Below are 14,431 nucleotides of genomic sequence, written 5' to 3' on the forward strand. Positions count from 1 at the left end.
CCACCTCCATCATAGAAACGGTTCTTATTCATATCCATTCCACCTCTCCAACTTCCCCATCACCTCCGCCCGAGTTTCACCTCCCGCCCAGGAACTCCGCCCGTTTATGTGGCTACCGCCCCCGAGCCGCCATCGCGTCAATCCTCCCTTTGTTTGACGGTTTTGATCCCTTTCCTCGTTGTTGCAAAACGACTGGAACACCACACGACTACCACGACCATACCAAGACACCAAGATGTTGACGCGACGAGTTGCTGCAGCTGCAGCTGCTGCTGTTCCCCGCTCCGTTCGAGCTATCAGCACCACGCCCATCCAGCAGCGCGCTCCTGTCATGGCCGACGTAACCATCGACCAGGTCGAGCAGTTCAACAACAAGCAGAAGGAGTTCCGCGAACGCTTGGTACAGATGCAGAAGGACAAGGAAGAGCGTAAGCACACACTCCATTGCATTGGTATCTCTCGGTTTCTTTTGCATTTCTTTCGTAGACTTCTACTACACATACACAGCATCTTCCCGCCCCAGCCAGCTGCCTGAACCCCAAGCTGACTCTCTCTATGACATCAAAACAGGACAACGGCAAGAGGCACAGAAGAAGGCCGCCCAGAAGCAGCCCGACCGGCCCGAGGGCCTGTTGACGAACCTCATCTACGGCACCAAGGAGGGCCGCGAGCTCGACGCCCAGCTCGAGGCCAGCTTCTCGGCCGTGCTGGCCCGCGGCAAGTACGTCCACTCCATCGTCTTCCACGAGGTGCACCCGGACAAGGTCGACGAGTACGTCGACCTCGTCGGCCAGTGGTACCCGCGCATGGCCTCGGTCGAGGAGAATAAGGTCAACCTCGTCGGCAGCTGGCGCACCGAGGTCGGCGACTGCGACACCTTTGTGCACATCTGGGAGTACCAGCGCTACCAGGGCTACCACCAGTCGCTGCACTCCATCTCGCGCCACCCGGGCTTCGCCGAGTTCGACCGCAAGCTCAAGACTTTAATTAAGTCCAAGAAGACGTCCATCATGCAGGAGTTCAGCTTCTGGCCCACGACGAGCCCGCGCCAGCTCGGCGGCGTCTTCGAGCTGCGCTCCTACACGCTGCACCCGGGCAACCTGCTCGAGTGGGAGACGCACTGGCGCCGCGGCCTCAAGGCCCGCCGCGAGGTCATGGAGGGGGTCGGCGCCTGGTTCGTGCAGATAGGAGACCTCAACACGGTCCACCACCTCTGGCAGTTCGCCAACCTCGAGGAGCGCAAGGTTCGCCGCGAGCAGAGCTGGAGCGTCGAGGGCTGGGCCGAGACGGTCCACAAGACGGTCCCCTCATCCAGTCCATGAAGTCGCGCATCCTCATCCCCATGCCCTGGTCTCCCGTCGCTTGAGCGGCCTTTTGTGTTGAACCTAACGGACACATGGTCGACGAGGTATTGACTTATGAAGGAGAGAAGAAACCCCAATTTTGGAATCGTCTACAAGGAAATGGCCGCACGTGGATGAAAACGGACGTGCCTTACTGCTAGCTTACAAGCTTCGTCATCTGGAGAAGCATTCAAATGTTGTTGAACTATTCGGGGCAGACGCAATGTATCTGACATGGCCCAGGAACAGGACCCAGGATCAGGATAGGGAAACCGAAACTTCTTTTTGGTGGGGAATTGCGAAGTTGCTTCGAGATTGTAGTTGCCGAAGCGGTCTTCAGTAGTCAAGCCTGAAATGTGCAGGGTGGCAACGTTCTGCCACTCACCAGTTAATAACTCTTGCTTGCATTTCCGTGAACGACTGCCTTGTATATATGTTGGTGCAAAAGAAGTCGAACGTGTTCCATGTATATGTACATGCTGCTTCAAGTTATTGTTCATACAGCCACTGCAACTGTTTCGATCATGCCTTGCGCGTCCATCTATTGGGACATTTGCAAGAATGCCTCCTATGATATGGTTGGTTGTGAACTACTAACCCAGACACAAAGCACAGCAAACCTCATAGCTACTCCTTGACGCAATCATCTTTCTCTCTGTATCCGACCCAATGCTTCCAACATTGTCAACCGAGCCTACTACTGCCGTCTCGTCGAACATTCTTCTGACCAGCCTAGGTCTCTGAAGCTTTTGCCCCTGACCTATACCTAAGCCTCCTTTACCACCTTCTCGTTCTCCACGCAGCGAGTTCGTATCAGCAACGGTGTTGCGTAGTTTTCTTTCTTCTTCCTGCATCTCCATGATGATAATGATCAGGGCAGCACTAGTCCCCTCCCCCTCCTCCCCCTTCGTCCAGCTCGCCCATGACGACGGTCAAATTCCGCCGCGCCAGCGCGAGCGCGTTCCCAAGGGCGCCGAGCTTGGAGCTCAAGCTCAGCAGACATGGGTCGGTGCTGACGACGCGCACCTTCTCGCGCACGTAGACCTGCGTCTCGGTGCCCCGCCCTTTGCCCATGCCGCCCCTCGGCCGGCCTGCTGGCTACTCCTTGTCCGTACCAGCGGGTTCGGCGGGTGCTGCATCGTGCTCCCCTCGGTCGCGATGGGGTCGTCGGCGCCCTCGGGACAGTACCCGAAGATGCGGTCGGCCTCGTCGTGCTCGAGGCGCCGCGCCGTGCCGATGGCGAGGGCCAGCTTGGTGCCGAAGTTGACGGGCGCGTCGGCCGGCTCCAGGGCGCGCACGTACAGCACCAGCGAGGCGTCCTGGATCGTCACGTAGACCGACAGGTTGTGGTGGGCCGGGTCGAGGGCCGGCGCGAAGCAGGTCGGCGGGACCGACGAGTGCGTCCAGGTCGTGTCCGGGGGTTGCGGGATTATCGTCGGCCCTCCTGTGCCGGCGGCGGCGGAGGAGGCGGATGTTGATGTTGAGGCGTGTGATGAGGAAGATAGCGGGCGTTGTGGGGGGTTGGGTGATGTCGCGGAGGATGGGGTGTTTTGGTCGGCGATGGGGAGCTCGGGGCCCTTGATCAGCGACGAGGCTTCGGCGAGGTACTCGGAAAGCAGCCGCAGCTGGCTGCTGACGAAGCGGGGGTCGACATGGTTCTTATTATCGGTGCCCTTCTTCGCGGCGAAGGCCTCGGAGACGATAAACGTCAGGATGTCCACGGACTGGGTAAGTAAGGTGTTGAGCGTCGTGAGCTCGGGGATGTGGAGGGGCCGGTCGGGGTTGAGGCTGAGGACGACTGGCGGCTGGGTGCGCAGGCGCAGGGCGATGGTGCCCTTGACGAGGCGGGTGCCGACGCGCGTGACGTAGCCCTTGACCGTCTCGTGCTTGGGCGTGCTCACGACCAGGGTCGCGCCCGGGTCGATAGGCGCCAGCAGCGCGTACGTCTCCTCGAGGGAGCTCTTGAGCGTCTTGAGCGTCTCGTGGAGGGCGTCGAGGAGCCAGGTCAGCTCGCGGGCCTGGGGGAGGGCGGCGGGGTTAGTATAAGGGTATCCGTAGTAGTAGAAGAAGTAGATTCACGTTGGCGTGGGTGGGATGGGAGGTAGGGTGAGACGATGAGCCATTCTCCGTCGTGTTCCTCCTCCTCTTCTTCTTTTCCTGCATCCCCTTCCTCGGCATCTTCGCAGCGTCGAGGGGTCAGGGGAGGATAAATTGACTGGGCCATTGCTTTCTTGTGCACGCATGCGGATCTCATTACCAGATTATGGAGCAGTCGTTGGAATCACGTACCTGGGCGGCATCCTCCTCGACTTTAAGCTGGTCGGGCGCAATGGGAGGCCAGATCTCGACGGACATTTCGCAACGTGCCTCTCTTGGTGGTGTGCCTATTCCGTATTCATGGTAGTACTAGCCAAGGCAGGCAGTCAAAATTCAAAGTGCGACGAAGGCGACGACGACTTTGATGGGGTCGATCAGTTGTTGAAGCTATTGCCGATTCGATTCGACGATGGATGTTAACATAAGGCCATTGGATAACAAAAGCAAAGCGTACGTCACTGTCGCGGCTGGATCTCAGTGGAGCCCCAACTGGGCGGTTTTAGGGACCAGGCAACTGGATTGAACCCAATCAGTGAAAGTCGGAGCCTGGGTTTGGGCTGAAAAAGGTTTCGCTTCAGCGGGTCAGCCGCTGTGGGGGGGGGGCAAGTCAGGTCCCCTGTTGGAGAGTCCCTTGTGGCTCGGTTGCTTGGGTTGCTTGGGTGGTGCAGTGCAGAAACTCCACCCATCCACCCAAAAAGTTCAAAGCACACCCATCTCAGATTGCATGTGCGCGATACCCAAGATCAGAGTCCAATTCAATCGGCATCGGGCGGGCATTTCAAACCCCAATAGAGGATTAATTTGACGGCAGCTCTTTGGCCAGGCGTGCCCATGATTGATTGCTGCAAGTTTATCATCATTTCTGAACAGCGTCGCGGTCTACTCTGCTAGGCAACTTCGAACTTTTGGTCGCCATCAATTGACGACAGCATGGCTGAAGATGCCGGAGAGCTGCCTACCGCAGCTCAAACTACTCGGATGCCTGGCGACGACAAATTGCCGACACCAGCCACGACGACGTATACTAAACTGCCACCTATACCCAAAGGTATGTCTGTGCTTCCCAAGGCAGACAGACAGTAATAGTAGTAGTATCAATCTAACTAACTGGCGTCCCCTTCGCAGGTGCCACCGTCCACCGCAACCTGATCGGCCCCCGCCAGCCCTCAACCAGCAAGGCCGTCCGCCTCTACATCACCCCCAAGACCCCCTTCCGCTCCGTCACCACGCGCGTGCGCAAGCACCTCGACAAGATCCTGCGCACCGCCTCGGCCGCCAACCCCCACCAGTCCGCGACGGCCCAGATCGCCAAGCGCTCCTTCGGCCTCGACCGCCGCATCCAGGCCCTGGAGCGACACGTCGCCGGCGCCGGCGTCGGGCTCGGGGTGGGCGGCGGCCGCGACGTCGTCGTGCTGGGCACGGGCGCGCCATCGAAAAGGTCCTGGCCGTCGCCGCCTTCTTCCAGGGCCAGAAGGACTGCGAGGTCAGGCTCCGGACCACGAGCGTGCCCGCCGTCGACGAGGTGCTGGTCGGCGGGGACGATAACAACTCGGGCGAGAGGGAGGAAGCGAGGGCCAGGATGGTCAGCTGTCTTCAAGTCCACATTCGACTGATCTAATAAGTCCTTCTTTTCTGGCTGCTCCAGGGCCAACTTGCATCGCAAGCATCTGCATGGTTACGGCGCTCAGGCGGACATGGTTGATGGTTCATTTTTTCCTCCCTTGTCATCATATCATGACAATTATACCCAATTATGTAGATCGTCTTTTCGCATCGCGTGAAAATTCTACCGTTGTCGAAACAACATTCGTCGGCTCCGAGACCGTCACGACTCGTGCTTACTATCTCGCTCGGTCCAAGGGTATCCGCGCTCTAAAACAATCAATCAACGTCATGCGTCCAGGTTGTCACTTGTTTGTCCGAGTGCGCTGTGTGGATTTGGGATTGGGATCAGGATTCAAAGTGTTTCGGCAACTCGGCTGTCGCTCTTTTGCTTTTTATTTTGATATCCCCGCCTAAAATGCTACTCACGACAGGCCCGAAAGCAGGGCAGGGTGGTATCTAAACGCAAGACTCCTGGGCCAAACCACGGGCAAAACATTGGGAAACCTGCTTTCGAGTTTTTTTTCCCTCATCGTCCGGCCAGTCGTGTGTGTGTGCCAGTCCCTCTTCTTTCCTCTTTATACGACTCGTAAATAGCACCGAGATGAGATCCTGCACTAACCGGCCAGGCAGTCGCTTACTAGCATTCGCTGCCGGCGCCCAGCCATTTCTCTTAGTCAAACGACCGCTGAGACGGGGTAGGGCAGTGTCGCATGAGCCCAAAAAGCCCCGAGCCTAAACCACGCCAGCGGGCGCAAGAGGGGGGCGCAGTGTCGCTCTCGCTCTCCCACACACGCGCTTTTTTCTCTGGCTATTTCGTCACCTTCCGGGTTGGGCTCTCGCTGGTAGGCTGGAGGATGATGATCCCTTGCCGGAACTCGCGCCATCCCGGCTGTTTCTGAGACTCGACCAGTCAGGTCCCGAGGCTCCAACGTCAACCGCCGCCACACCAGGGCGCATATTGTAATCTTAGGCATCAGCTGGCTTGGCAAGCTGGGTGACGGGCTTGCATTTTCCCACATTAACTTGCTCCTACTATATCGAGGGATCAACCCAGGGAGCCGAGAGGCTGACCTTGGATCCAGGTAAGAAAAGATGCCCGTCAATAAATATACACATACAGCGCCATCCCCACACTGGTAGAGTTTGTTGTTATTGTTGTTCTTCTCTCTTTCCTGCCTTGCTAGTACGATTGATGACTGTGATTGGTTCGGCCTTCCGTTGTTGTCCTACTTGCACATTGACTCGTATATCACCTGCATCCGGGTTCATACCAGTTGAGAATGTTTCCGGCCGAACACTACTACGAACCAATCTAAGCGAACTGGGTTGAATACCTGCCATTGCCAGGAACGAAGCATTCAATCGGACAAAGCTCCTTGGTTCCCCAACAACATTGAATACGCACTACTTTTAAACCTACACACCTACCCTCGCTTTTCGCCACTCGGGACGTTTTACTTTCTCCAGCTTTACGCCACCAGGGAGAAACATCCCCATGTTCGCTGCATTTGGTATATAGCAGGCAACAGTGGAGTCTGGGGTTCTTAATTCGAAATCCGCAAGACACCAATAAGGGAAAATGGGCTGCTTCAACTCCAAGAGCGCCTTGGGCGGGCCCGATGGTCGGGAATTCGCCGCCCACTACCGCACCATCCTCATCAACAAGCTCGACAACCCCATGATTGCCATGAGCAAGCGGATCGAGGTTGAGGAAGAGCTGGACCGCTTCATGGGCTTCAGCGAGCGCGAGCAGGAGATCTACGCCTGGCTGAGGCTAGCACCAGCAGCCAGACCCGTGGTGATGACGGAGACCCCGCCGGCCGCCGCAGTCAGGAGCCGCCGCCCCAAGACGATGCATAGCAGCCTGAGCAGCAACGGCAGCATGGACTCGACCGTGAGTAGTTCTTCTCCCTCCTCGTCCACGCTGGATCTGGATTTGGATTTCAAGTCGGTCGATGGCAGGGGACTGATAGCAAATGCAGGCTAAGATCCCGATCCTCGTTACGATGCACGAGACGGTCCCTCCTTGAGTGATCCGAAGCGCCTGCCCGCGCCATTGAATGCTTCATCCCACCGAGGGGTAATTGCCTGGGCGGGAACTTGCGATCTACTGCATCTTTTACCGCTTACCTCGTTACCAACCGATCGACAATGCTGGCATGGCGTTGATGGGCATCCATCCACTTAGCCTACTGCCTGATCGAACGGTCCTGGAATATCTGCTTGAGTCTGCTGTACTTGCGGCACTCGTCTACACGAGCGAAACGGATAATAATATGTTTCTCCATCGCCGCAAGAGAAGTCGGCATGTTGTCGCAGCGAGAATATCCTCTTTACCGGCGCAGCCACCACGACCCTTCCCCTGAACAGTTGCAGGGAAAGCAATAATTTGGCTACAGGCGTCGATGGATTGGAACACTTCTCGCATATGAGGGCTGTCCGCCCTCAAATGACACCAGTCTTCCTGTGCGTCTCGTGAGTGCTCCGACGAGAGACCCTCTGAGGTCTGGACACTTTCAGCGTCGCTGCACCCCAACACGCGCCACGCGCAATAACGGATTGCACGAGAATGGAATTACGAAGGAAGTCTTCTGGCAAAGACAGTGAGCCACATGATATGATGAATCATGTCAGTTCGGGCAGCGGTCAGCTAGTGTGCAATGAATGACGTTCGTGTCAGCCGCACCACGCTTGACGCAATATACCCCCCACCAATCGTTTATGAATCAATCAATATATTCTATGTTCTACACTCAAGTCAACGATTCCCTAGTACACCGTACTTGCTTATTCCGTGGTGTGCCGTCTTTGTTCGTGATGGTATCCAGAACTTACCTGCTGACTAATGTGGCGTACCAACTCGAGGTACTTCATACCCCAGGATCGAGAAACCTTGATGGGAGATGACGTCTCACTGCCGAAAGTAGGCGAAACGTCGTGCGACAAGATCAACTTGTGCGTACGGTTGACCTCGATGTTTTGTGCACATTGGTATAGCACATCTCAAGTAAGTAGTCATCTTTTCGCCTGTCCTGGATATCGGGTTGGTCTGCCCACCTTCTGCGTATTTACCAATCCCATATGCGTTCGCAATGGCATATTAGCAACCGCTTTCTAGGTCAATTGGTTCTTCTGGTCACACCACCCACGCACCCAGCAGACTTCTGACCAAAATAATACCATTCCTATCACTGCCGTCCCCGTCGTCGAGGCATCGCCGCCCACATACCAAGCTCTTTCTTCCTTTATGTCTGGGGTCGAAGGAAGACCGACCGGACATCATGGGTCGAGGATGCAGCTGCTACTGCCTCTCCACTCTTTGTCACCCAAAAGCTTGTTGGTTGCCTTGAGGCACTTGAGGTCCGCCACCGCCCCTTCGTACCATGTGGATCGACACCATGTGCGACAACCATCGCGACGACGACGAAGACCAGAAGGGTCGCCCCAAGTGGCCCCCGGATGGGCAACGATATACTGGCTTTGCGACCCGTATTATGGTGGTGTGCTATCGGCCCCCCGAAGAGAAACGGCAACGACCGAGCAATGGCTCTGATTAGCGACTAAGGCGAGGTTGCCGCGTCGAAAACGCAAAGATGCAGCTGACACTCGCCGCCCGGTCCGCTCCCCTTCCTTCTTCCCCTGTTCATCTTGTCCACTCGGTCTTGGTCCGACAGGCTCTGGATCGGCCGGGAAATCCTGCCTGGTGGGCAATCAGCCAGTCAGTCCATGGTTCTCGTCCTCAGGGGCTTAATCCATTCCTTGGTTGTGATTCTGCGCAAGCTTGAAGAAACATTGGCTGGTCAATGTGCGGCAAGGAAGTTCTGGACACGCGGGGCTCAGACGTCGTCTGGCCCGTTTAGAAAGGTGCTCTTTATTCGCGCCAAAACGTCTGTCGGCTTATCCAATCTGAAGCAGCAGCATTGCAGGAAAGGACTTTATGCAAAGACTCGAGGGGGTCGGGTCTGCGCGGCTCTTCGCCTACTGCGCGGGGGCGAGCAGATTGAACATACGCCCGGATTGTACCAAGAGTGTGTGCAACAGGTCTACCTCGGACGTTTTGAGATCAGCACATAAGCCAGCTCAAGGATGCCGGCTTCTTGGCAAGTTGCGGATGGGGAGGAGGAGAGGGGAGGGGAGCCATCGCCATCCCCTAGCTGGATTCCCGACTTCTTCCAAACTAGCGGGGCAATTGCTTGGCGGGCGAGGAGGCAGGTCGCTACCGTAATTGTATCGCTGTCCACAGCCTTGTATCGCTGTCCACGGCCTTGTGTTTGGTTCCATCACGGCGTTACAAGGCGAGTTCAGAGTGAACGAGAACAAGGCCATCGAATGTTTCGACCCTGGGCCCGCTGGGGATTCAACAAATGATCTGCTGACGCATATCTTGCGTGAATTGAAGAGAAGGCCAGACAGATCTCGACCCCTTACATCTCTCGGGCGGGACATTGCTCAAAACATATACCCGGGTGCCATCTTTGCGGTCATGGTCTCTGGCTCATTCGGACATTCGCCTCTTGCAGCGCACTTCGGGGACTCGCCAGTCGACTGTTCGGTGCCTCATGCTCTTGCTCAGCAAAGATCGCGACTCCCCCTTACTGACTAGGAGCGCGAAAGGCTGATGCCCGTTCTGAGCTGCGCATAGTTCTTATCTTGGAGCAGGGTAGATCCTGCACGCCGAGAAGCAGGGCTATGTTAACCTTCACAGCAGTTGGACTCCCTAGAAGCTGGCGGCAGAGTCTACGTGAACCCTGGGATGCTACCGACGGCTTCTTCGGAAGAAAGGCAGTTGGTGGTGGCGGCGGCGGGTGTCACCCAAGTAGCTGGCCCATGCTGCTTCGACAACTACGACATGGATGGCGAGGACAATTCTAGGGCCTCCACCGGCCCGGCTGCCGGCCACGAACCCGTGGGTACTTACTCAATGTTTGTCCGGTCTAACCGGCCCAAAGGCATCCGCACGAAAACTGGAGCCCTCATCAAAGGGGAACCCTTGACCCTCGGCTTGACCGCTGGCTGGCAAAAGACCCGACCACGGGGACCAGGGGCTGCGCTGCTGGCTGCCAGACGGGAAAAAGGATCGAGATTGACTTCTGCGACATGTTGCTTTCAAATGGGGGAGTTTCTCGCGCGGAGGGCATTGCTCTTGTCTAGGTGATATGAATAGAGAGCAGCAACAACGTGATGGATCTGTTCAATTGCCAAGAAAGACAAATAAGGGCCTCGGGAGGAAGTTCGAGTATGCCCTAAGCCGCGGCACATGTGGATTCCAAGAACATACCTCAACGGCGGAGGGAAACAAGGCAAGCTAGAGGCAGCGGCAAGCATGGTTTTAGATATGGCGTTGCGGAAGAAAGCCGTCGAGGAAACCCATTAAGGAGCCGCGAAGATGTAACGAGGCCGGGGGCTCGCGATGAGTCGCATCCAGTCGAGAGAGACACACATCGCGGTATGCATGTATGTTGGTCGCTCGCTCGGAATCGTGCCATAGCTTGACATCCCCGTTGCTTTGCTTCAAAGGCAAGCCGAAGTAGCTCATCCCCCGACATTGGGTGAGAATTGGTGTGTCGCTTGTAGGCAGTCTTATCATGATAGGCGCTTGTGGATCATGCTTTTTCAATAGTGACTGGAGGCAGACCACAATAGTGCAAGGGCACAGAGTTCTCGACCTCTTCTTCTTGCCCCTTATGACCCTGGCAATCAGAGATCATCCCTGCAGCATCTAGAAGTTCATTGACCACAAATCCACAATATCACCGCCAACAGCCAAGAGGGTGAACCAAAGAAAGGCAAAGGCAAAGATCGCGAAATAATACCCGACTGCTTTCATCAGCTCATACTGTCTAATTCAACTTCTCCCTGACCTTCTTTTGTGTCTGGAACCGCCAAGCCAGAACCACCTCAAATGGACCGAAGCCGCCTACGACAAAAAGATGGTGGCAGGATTCGTGCGGATCACGGCGCGCATGAACCTGGCCCTCGAGCGAGCGCGTGACGGCGCAGGTAGGTAGGGCCGGTGTCGAGGGGGGGAAAGGGGCTTGTTGCTGGAGCCGTCGTCAGATCCTCGCGATAACGACCGCCGCCGCGGAAGGCAAGCCGCTGACGAGGAGCGGGACAAGCGATTTCCTGAATAGCTACCTAGGGATCCAGAACGCGAGGGCGTACAAGAGGATCTAGAGAAATCAAAGGGAGAGAACGTCTATCAAGCTACGATCGCAAGGTGGTTGCGGGTATCAGAAGCCTCCAAGTTGTTGCATCGTACGTTTCACAAATGTTCTGAATAATATTACGGGAGAGGGACATGATCTCAAGTACTGCTCTTCAAACGGGTTTTCTTCAATTAAACTGCTTTACTTCTTCATCGCCACGGCCCCTCACATACGTCGTCCGCTAGCCAAACACCAAGCTAAAAAAAACCCCCATCAACCACCAATAATACGCCAAAAAGCAGATGCGCGGCAGCATCCAGGATGGGCGCCAAGAAAGATAGATATGTATGAATATGCTTGTCCAAAAACCAGGCAAGATGCGTTTCTCTCAGTGCGTCTCTCTCCTCCGCCAGATAGCAATGCGTCTCTCTCTCTCTCTTTCTCTCTCTTCTCTCCTCCAACGGAAGAACCGTCCTCGCCCGCGAGCAGATGCGCAACAACAACAACAGCAGAAGTGGGTATCTCAACAACACGAGGGCGCGTGTAAAGGGGTGTCTCGCCAAGAGAGCAAAAGATATAAGATTGGTAAAAGGGCCTCCGTGGTCAACCCCGTCCCGGCCGGCGGCACCCCGATGTGTAGACACATTGGGATGCCGCGCAAGAAGGGAAGGGGTCCGAGTAGAAACAAGTGGGATATGTTGGTAGAAAGGGATAAGGAACAGGCCAGCCAGCAACCGACACACGACGACACACACGATACAGCCCAGTTGTTTTTTTCTGTGTCAACGATTTGACAGGATCGGATCGGTGCAGTCCATGCAGGGAGTCACAGACGTGTGTGTGCGCGCGTATGGTTGCCGGTTCCACTGAAACATTAAGCAGAATGTTATGTGCATTAGAAATGAACACGCCAAACGCTCAACAACCAAAGATGTGTATAAGTAAGAAGTAGAGCTGTTGCTGCTTTTTGCTCGAAGGAGGACGGGAACGTCACCCTCGCCGGCCTTCTTCTTCTCAGGCGCATGCGCCATGGGGGGTATCCAGAAGAGGGCGGATGAGAGGGTATGGATGTGATAGATAAGTTCGTTGTCGGGGTTGGTGGAAAGAGCAAACCACCAAACCCAACGGAGAGGTATCTTAAGGTGTCGTTTCGTCTTCGTCGCATGTGATATATAAACGTTGCCAACATCGAATACGGGATACAATGCTGATAGGTTTTGGAACAAAAGAAAGATGGCATGATATAAGAGTGGGATGAGGATCTCATCTCACTCATAGAAAAAGAATGAGCATGGGTTGGCTAGCAAGATCAGGACAGGATTCGTCCGATCTCGACCGCGCCGAAGTTTCCAACCGCCTGGGGTAGAGTCATGCCGAAATAGCACGATTTACATCAGAGCGGCGATGAAGATACCGGCGGCCCCGGCCACCACGACGTTGGCGGCGCTGAGGGCAGCGGATCCGCTGCTCGGGTCGGTCGGGCTGGGAGTGGGGGTCGAGCCCGTAGCCGAGGCGCCGCTGCTGCTCTTGCTGGTCTTGCTGGCGCTGCTGGAGGCAGAGGCGCTGGAGCTGCTGCTCATGGTCATGGTGCCGTTGCTGCTGCTCGAGACGGCCAGCAAGTTGATGGACGAGGCGGTGGGCGTGGCCATGGTCGTGGTGTTGAAGGCGGTCGAGGTGGAGACGCGCTGCATGGTAATGGTCTTGGTCATGGTCATGGTGGAGGTGGCGGTGCTGGTATCCGCGGCGGCCAGCAGGGGCAGAAGCGCAACGCTCAGGACAGAAGACAGCTGCATCTTGAAAATCGGTGGTTGCGCGAAGAAAGAATGGATATCCCAGAATCTCTTTTCTCTCTCTTGAAGTTGTCGATGCGACCAACGAATGTGCGTAACGCGCGAAAAGTGGTGTAAGCGTGTTAGCCAAAGAGTGTGTTGTTGTCGAGTACTCGGTACCGAAGTCTGGTAGTTGCGTATGTATGCACGGGATGGACTCTGCCAACGAAGTCCGATGAGAGGTAGTAATAGAGATTGAGGGTTGCTTGGAGCAGAAGAGCGAAAGGGTTGCAGGAAGAGCAAGAGTGAAGGTGAGTAGAGGTGGTGAGGGCCGGGTAGAAGAAGAAGAAAAGCCACGATGTGTCTGGGGGGGTATAAAGGCTAAAGACACAACAATGAGCGGGCGGCTCGAGGGTGATTTAATGAATCAAAGACCCTCCTCTCTCTGGAGTATTCAGAAGTGTCAACCCAATTCCCTCGTGGATTCGACCGGGGGGGTCCTTGCAGATTTTCGGTCGTTGACTCTGGAGACGGAAGGAGGAGGCCCAGTTAGTGGCTTGTGCACCCTCGACTGGCCATTCCCTCTCTGCGCTTCTGCCCTGCGCGCCCGCTACAAAGGCGACAGTTCAGGATGCGAAAAGAAAGAAGACTGTTGACAAAGGAACGGCCTGTCGAGTACTGTCTACCTAGACCGCCACCAACCTTTGGTTCCTAATAAAGTACTGGAAACCCGGCTGTCACCCCGGGCAATCAAACCGTCAGGTACAGGGCGGGAAATTGCAAGTTGCTGGAAAAGAGGGTCACGTACCGGTCGTCGAGGTGCCGCCCCTCCAGGTCTAGCCGGATGTGGAAGGCTGGGCTGCTATAATTCATGCCGCTTGTCTTAGTAAACGCCGGTGGATCTGGACTGGAGGAGGAGGGGGTCTGTCTGTCTGCTGCTCTCCTACTGTTGTACAAGTAAGACCTGCCTATGCCTATGCGTGCTGTGCTGTGCTGCTGCAGGTGAGGCTTCGCAACGGCGGCGGTTGATATACTTGCTGCATCGCGAGATCTGGCTTGGGTGATTGTTCTTGCTGTTGCTGTTAGTCAATGGAGTCCGTGTACGGTTCCAATGTCGGAGCATATCTGATGTGACTCTCCAACCCTCATCAAAGTCCGACACAATCCAGCACAAGAACAGTGCAAGATCGTCCTTCCGCCCGATTGACTATTGGCAATCTGACATTATCCAAATGTGCGACTCTCTTCATTTTGGGTCGAGATCGTTCATAAAGCACGGCTGACCAAATTGCACAATCTCAGGGCCTGTGCCTGGTCGCTTTAGTGCTGGGGCGCCGAAGAGCGCAGCGTCTGATTGGGTCTCAGCAGCTAAATGAGGTCCCAGTACAGAAGGCAGCGGTACCTTGCAGCTAGAGTGGACAAGTAATGCAGCGGGTGTCTGGCGCTAAACCGAGGAGGGCAGGCCTGTCAA

General features: G+C 55.8%; 5 protein-coding genes across 5 annotated transcripts; 3 read left to right on the plus strand and 2 right to left on the minus strand.

Moving 5' to 3' along the window:
- Nucleotides 1-235: 235 nt before the first annotated feature.
- PG994_008417 (nipsnap family protein) lies at nt 236-1,366 on the plus strand (the record flags this gene model as incomplete). Its single annotated transcript, XM_066859826.1, is given in 3 exon segments — nt 236-428; nt 571-1,301; nt 1,316-1,366. 3 exon segments carry the CDS (start codon nt 236-238, stop codon nt 1,364-1,366), a joined length of 975 nt encoding a protein of 324 aa, XP_066715313.1.
- An 859-nt stretch (nt 1,367-2,225) lies between these two features.
- PG994_008418 (uncharacterized protein) lies at nt 2,226-3,698 on the minus strand (the record flags this gene model as incomplete). Its single annotated transcript, XM_066859827.1, has 3 exons — nt 2,226-2,393; nt 2,459-3,361; nt 3,633-3,698. 3 exons carry the CDS (start codon nt 3,696-3,698, stop codon nt 2,226-2,228), a joined length of 1,137 nt encoding a protein of 378 aa, XP_066715314.1.
- A 672-nt stretch (nt 3,699-4,370) lies between these two features.
- On the plus strand, nt 4,371-5,058 carry PG994_008419 (uncharacterized protein; the record flags this gene model as incomplete). The annotated part of the gene is made up of 3 exons (XM_066859828.1): nt 4,371-4,488; nt 4,566-4,825; nt 4,879-5,058. 3 exons carry the CDS (start codon nt 4,371-4,373, stop codon nt 5,056-5,058), a joined length of 558 nt encoding a protein of 185 aa, XP_066715315.1.
- Nucleotides 5,059-6,624: 1,566 nt separating this feature from the next.
- PG994_008420 (uncharacterized protein) lies at nt 6,625-7,032 on the plus strand (the record flags this gene model as incomplete). Its single annotated transcript, XM_066859829.1, has 1 exon — nt 6,625-7,032. The coding sequence occupies one exon, from the start codon at nt 6,625-6,627 to the stop codon at nt 7,030-7,032; it is 408 nt and encodes a 135-aa protein (XP_066715316.1).
- A 5,547-nt stretch (nt 7,033-12,579) lies between these two features.
- On the minus strand, nt 12,580-12,984 carry PG994_008421 (uncharacterized protein; the record flags this gene model as incomplete). The annotated part of the gene is made up of 1 exon (XM_066859830.1): nt 12,580-12,984. The coding sequence occupies one exon, from the start codon at nt 12,982-12,984 to the stop codon at nt 12,580-12,582; it is 405 nt and encodes a 134-aa protein (XP_066715317.1).
- Between the last annotated feature and the right edge of the window lie 1,447 nt (nt 12,985-14,431).

This window comes from Apiospora phragmitis (assembly GCF_038363925.1).
Source record: "Apiospora phragmitis strain CBS 135458 chromosome Unknown utg000007l:2111988.0-4706623.0:1.0-2598199.0, whole genome shotgun sequence".
NCBI lineage: Eukaryota > Fungi > Ascomycota > Sordariomycetes > Amphisphaeriales > Apiosporaceae > Apiospora > Apiospora phragmitis.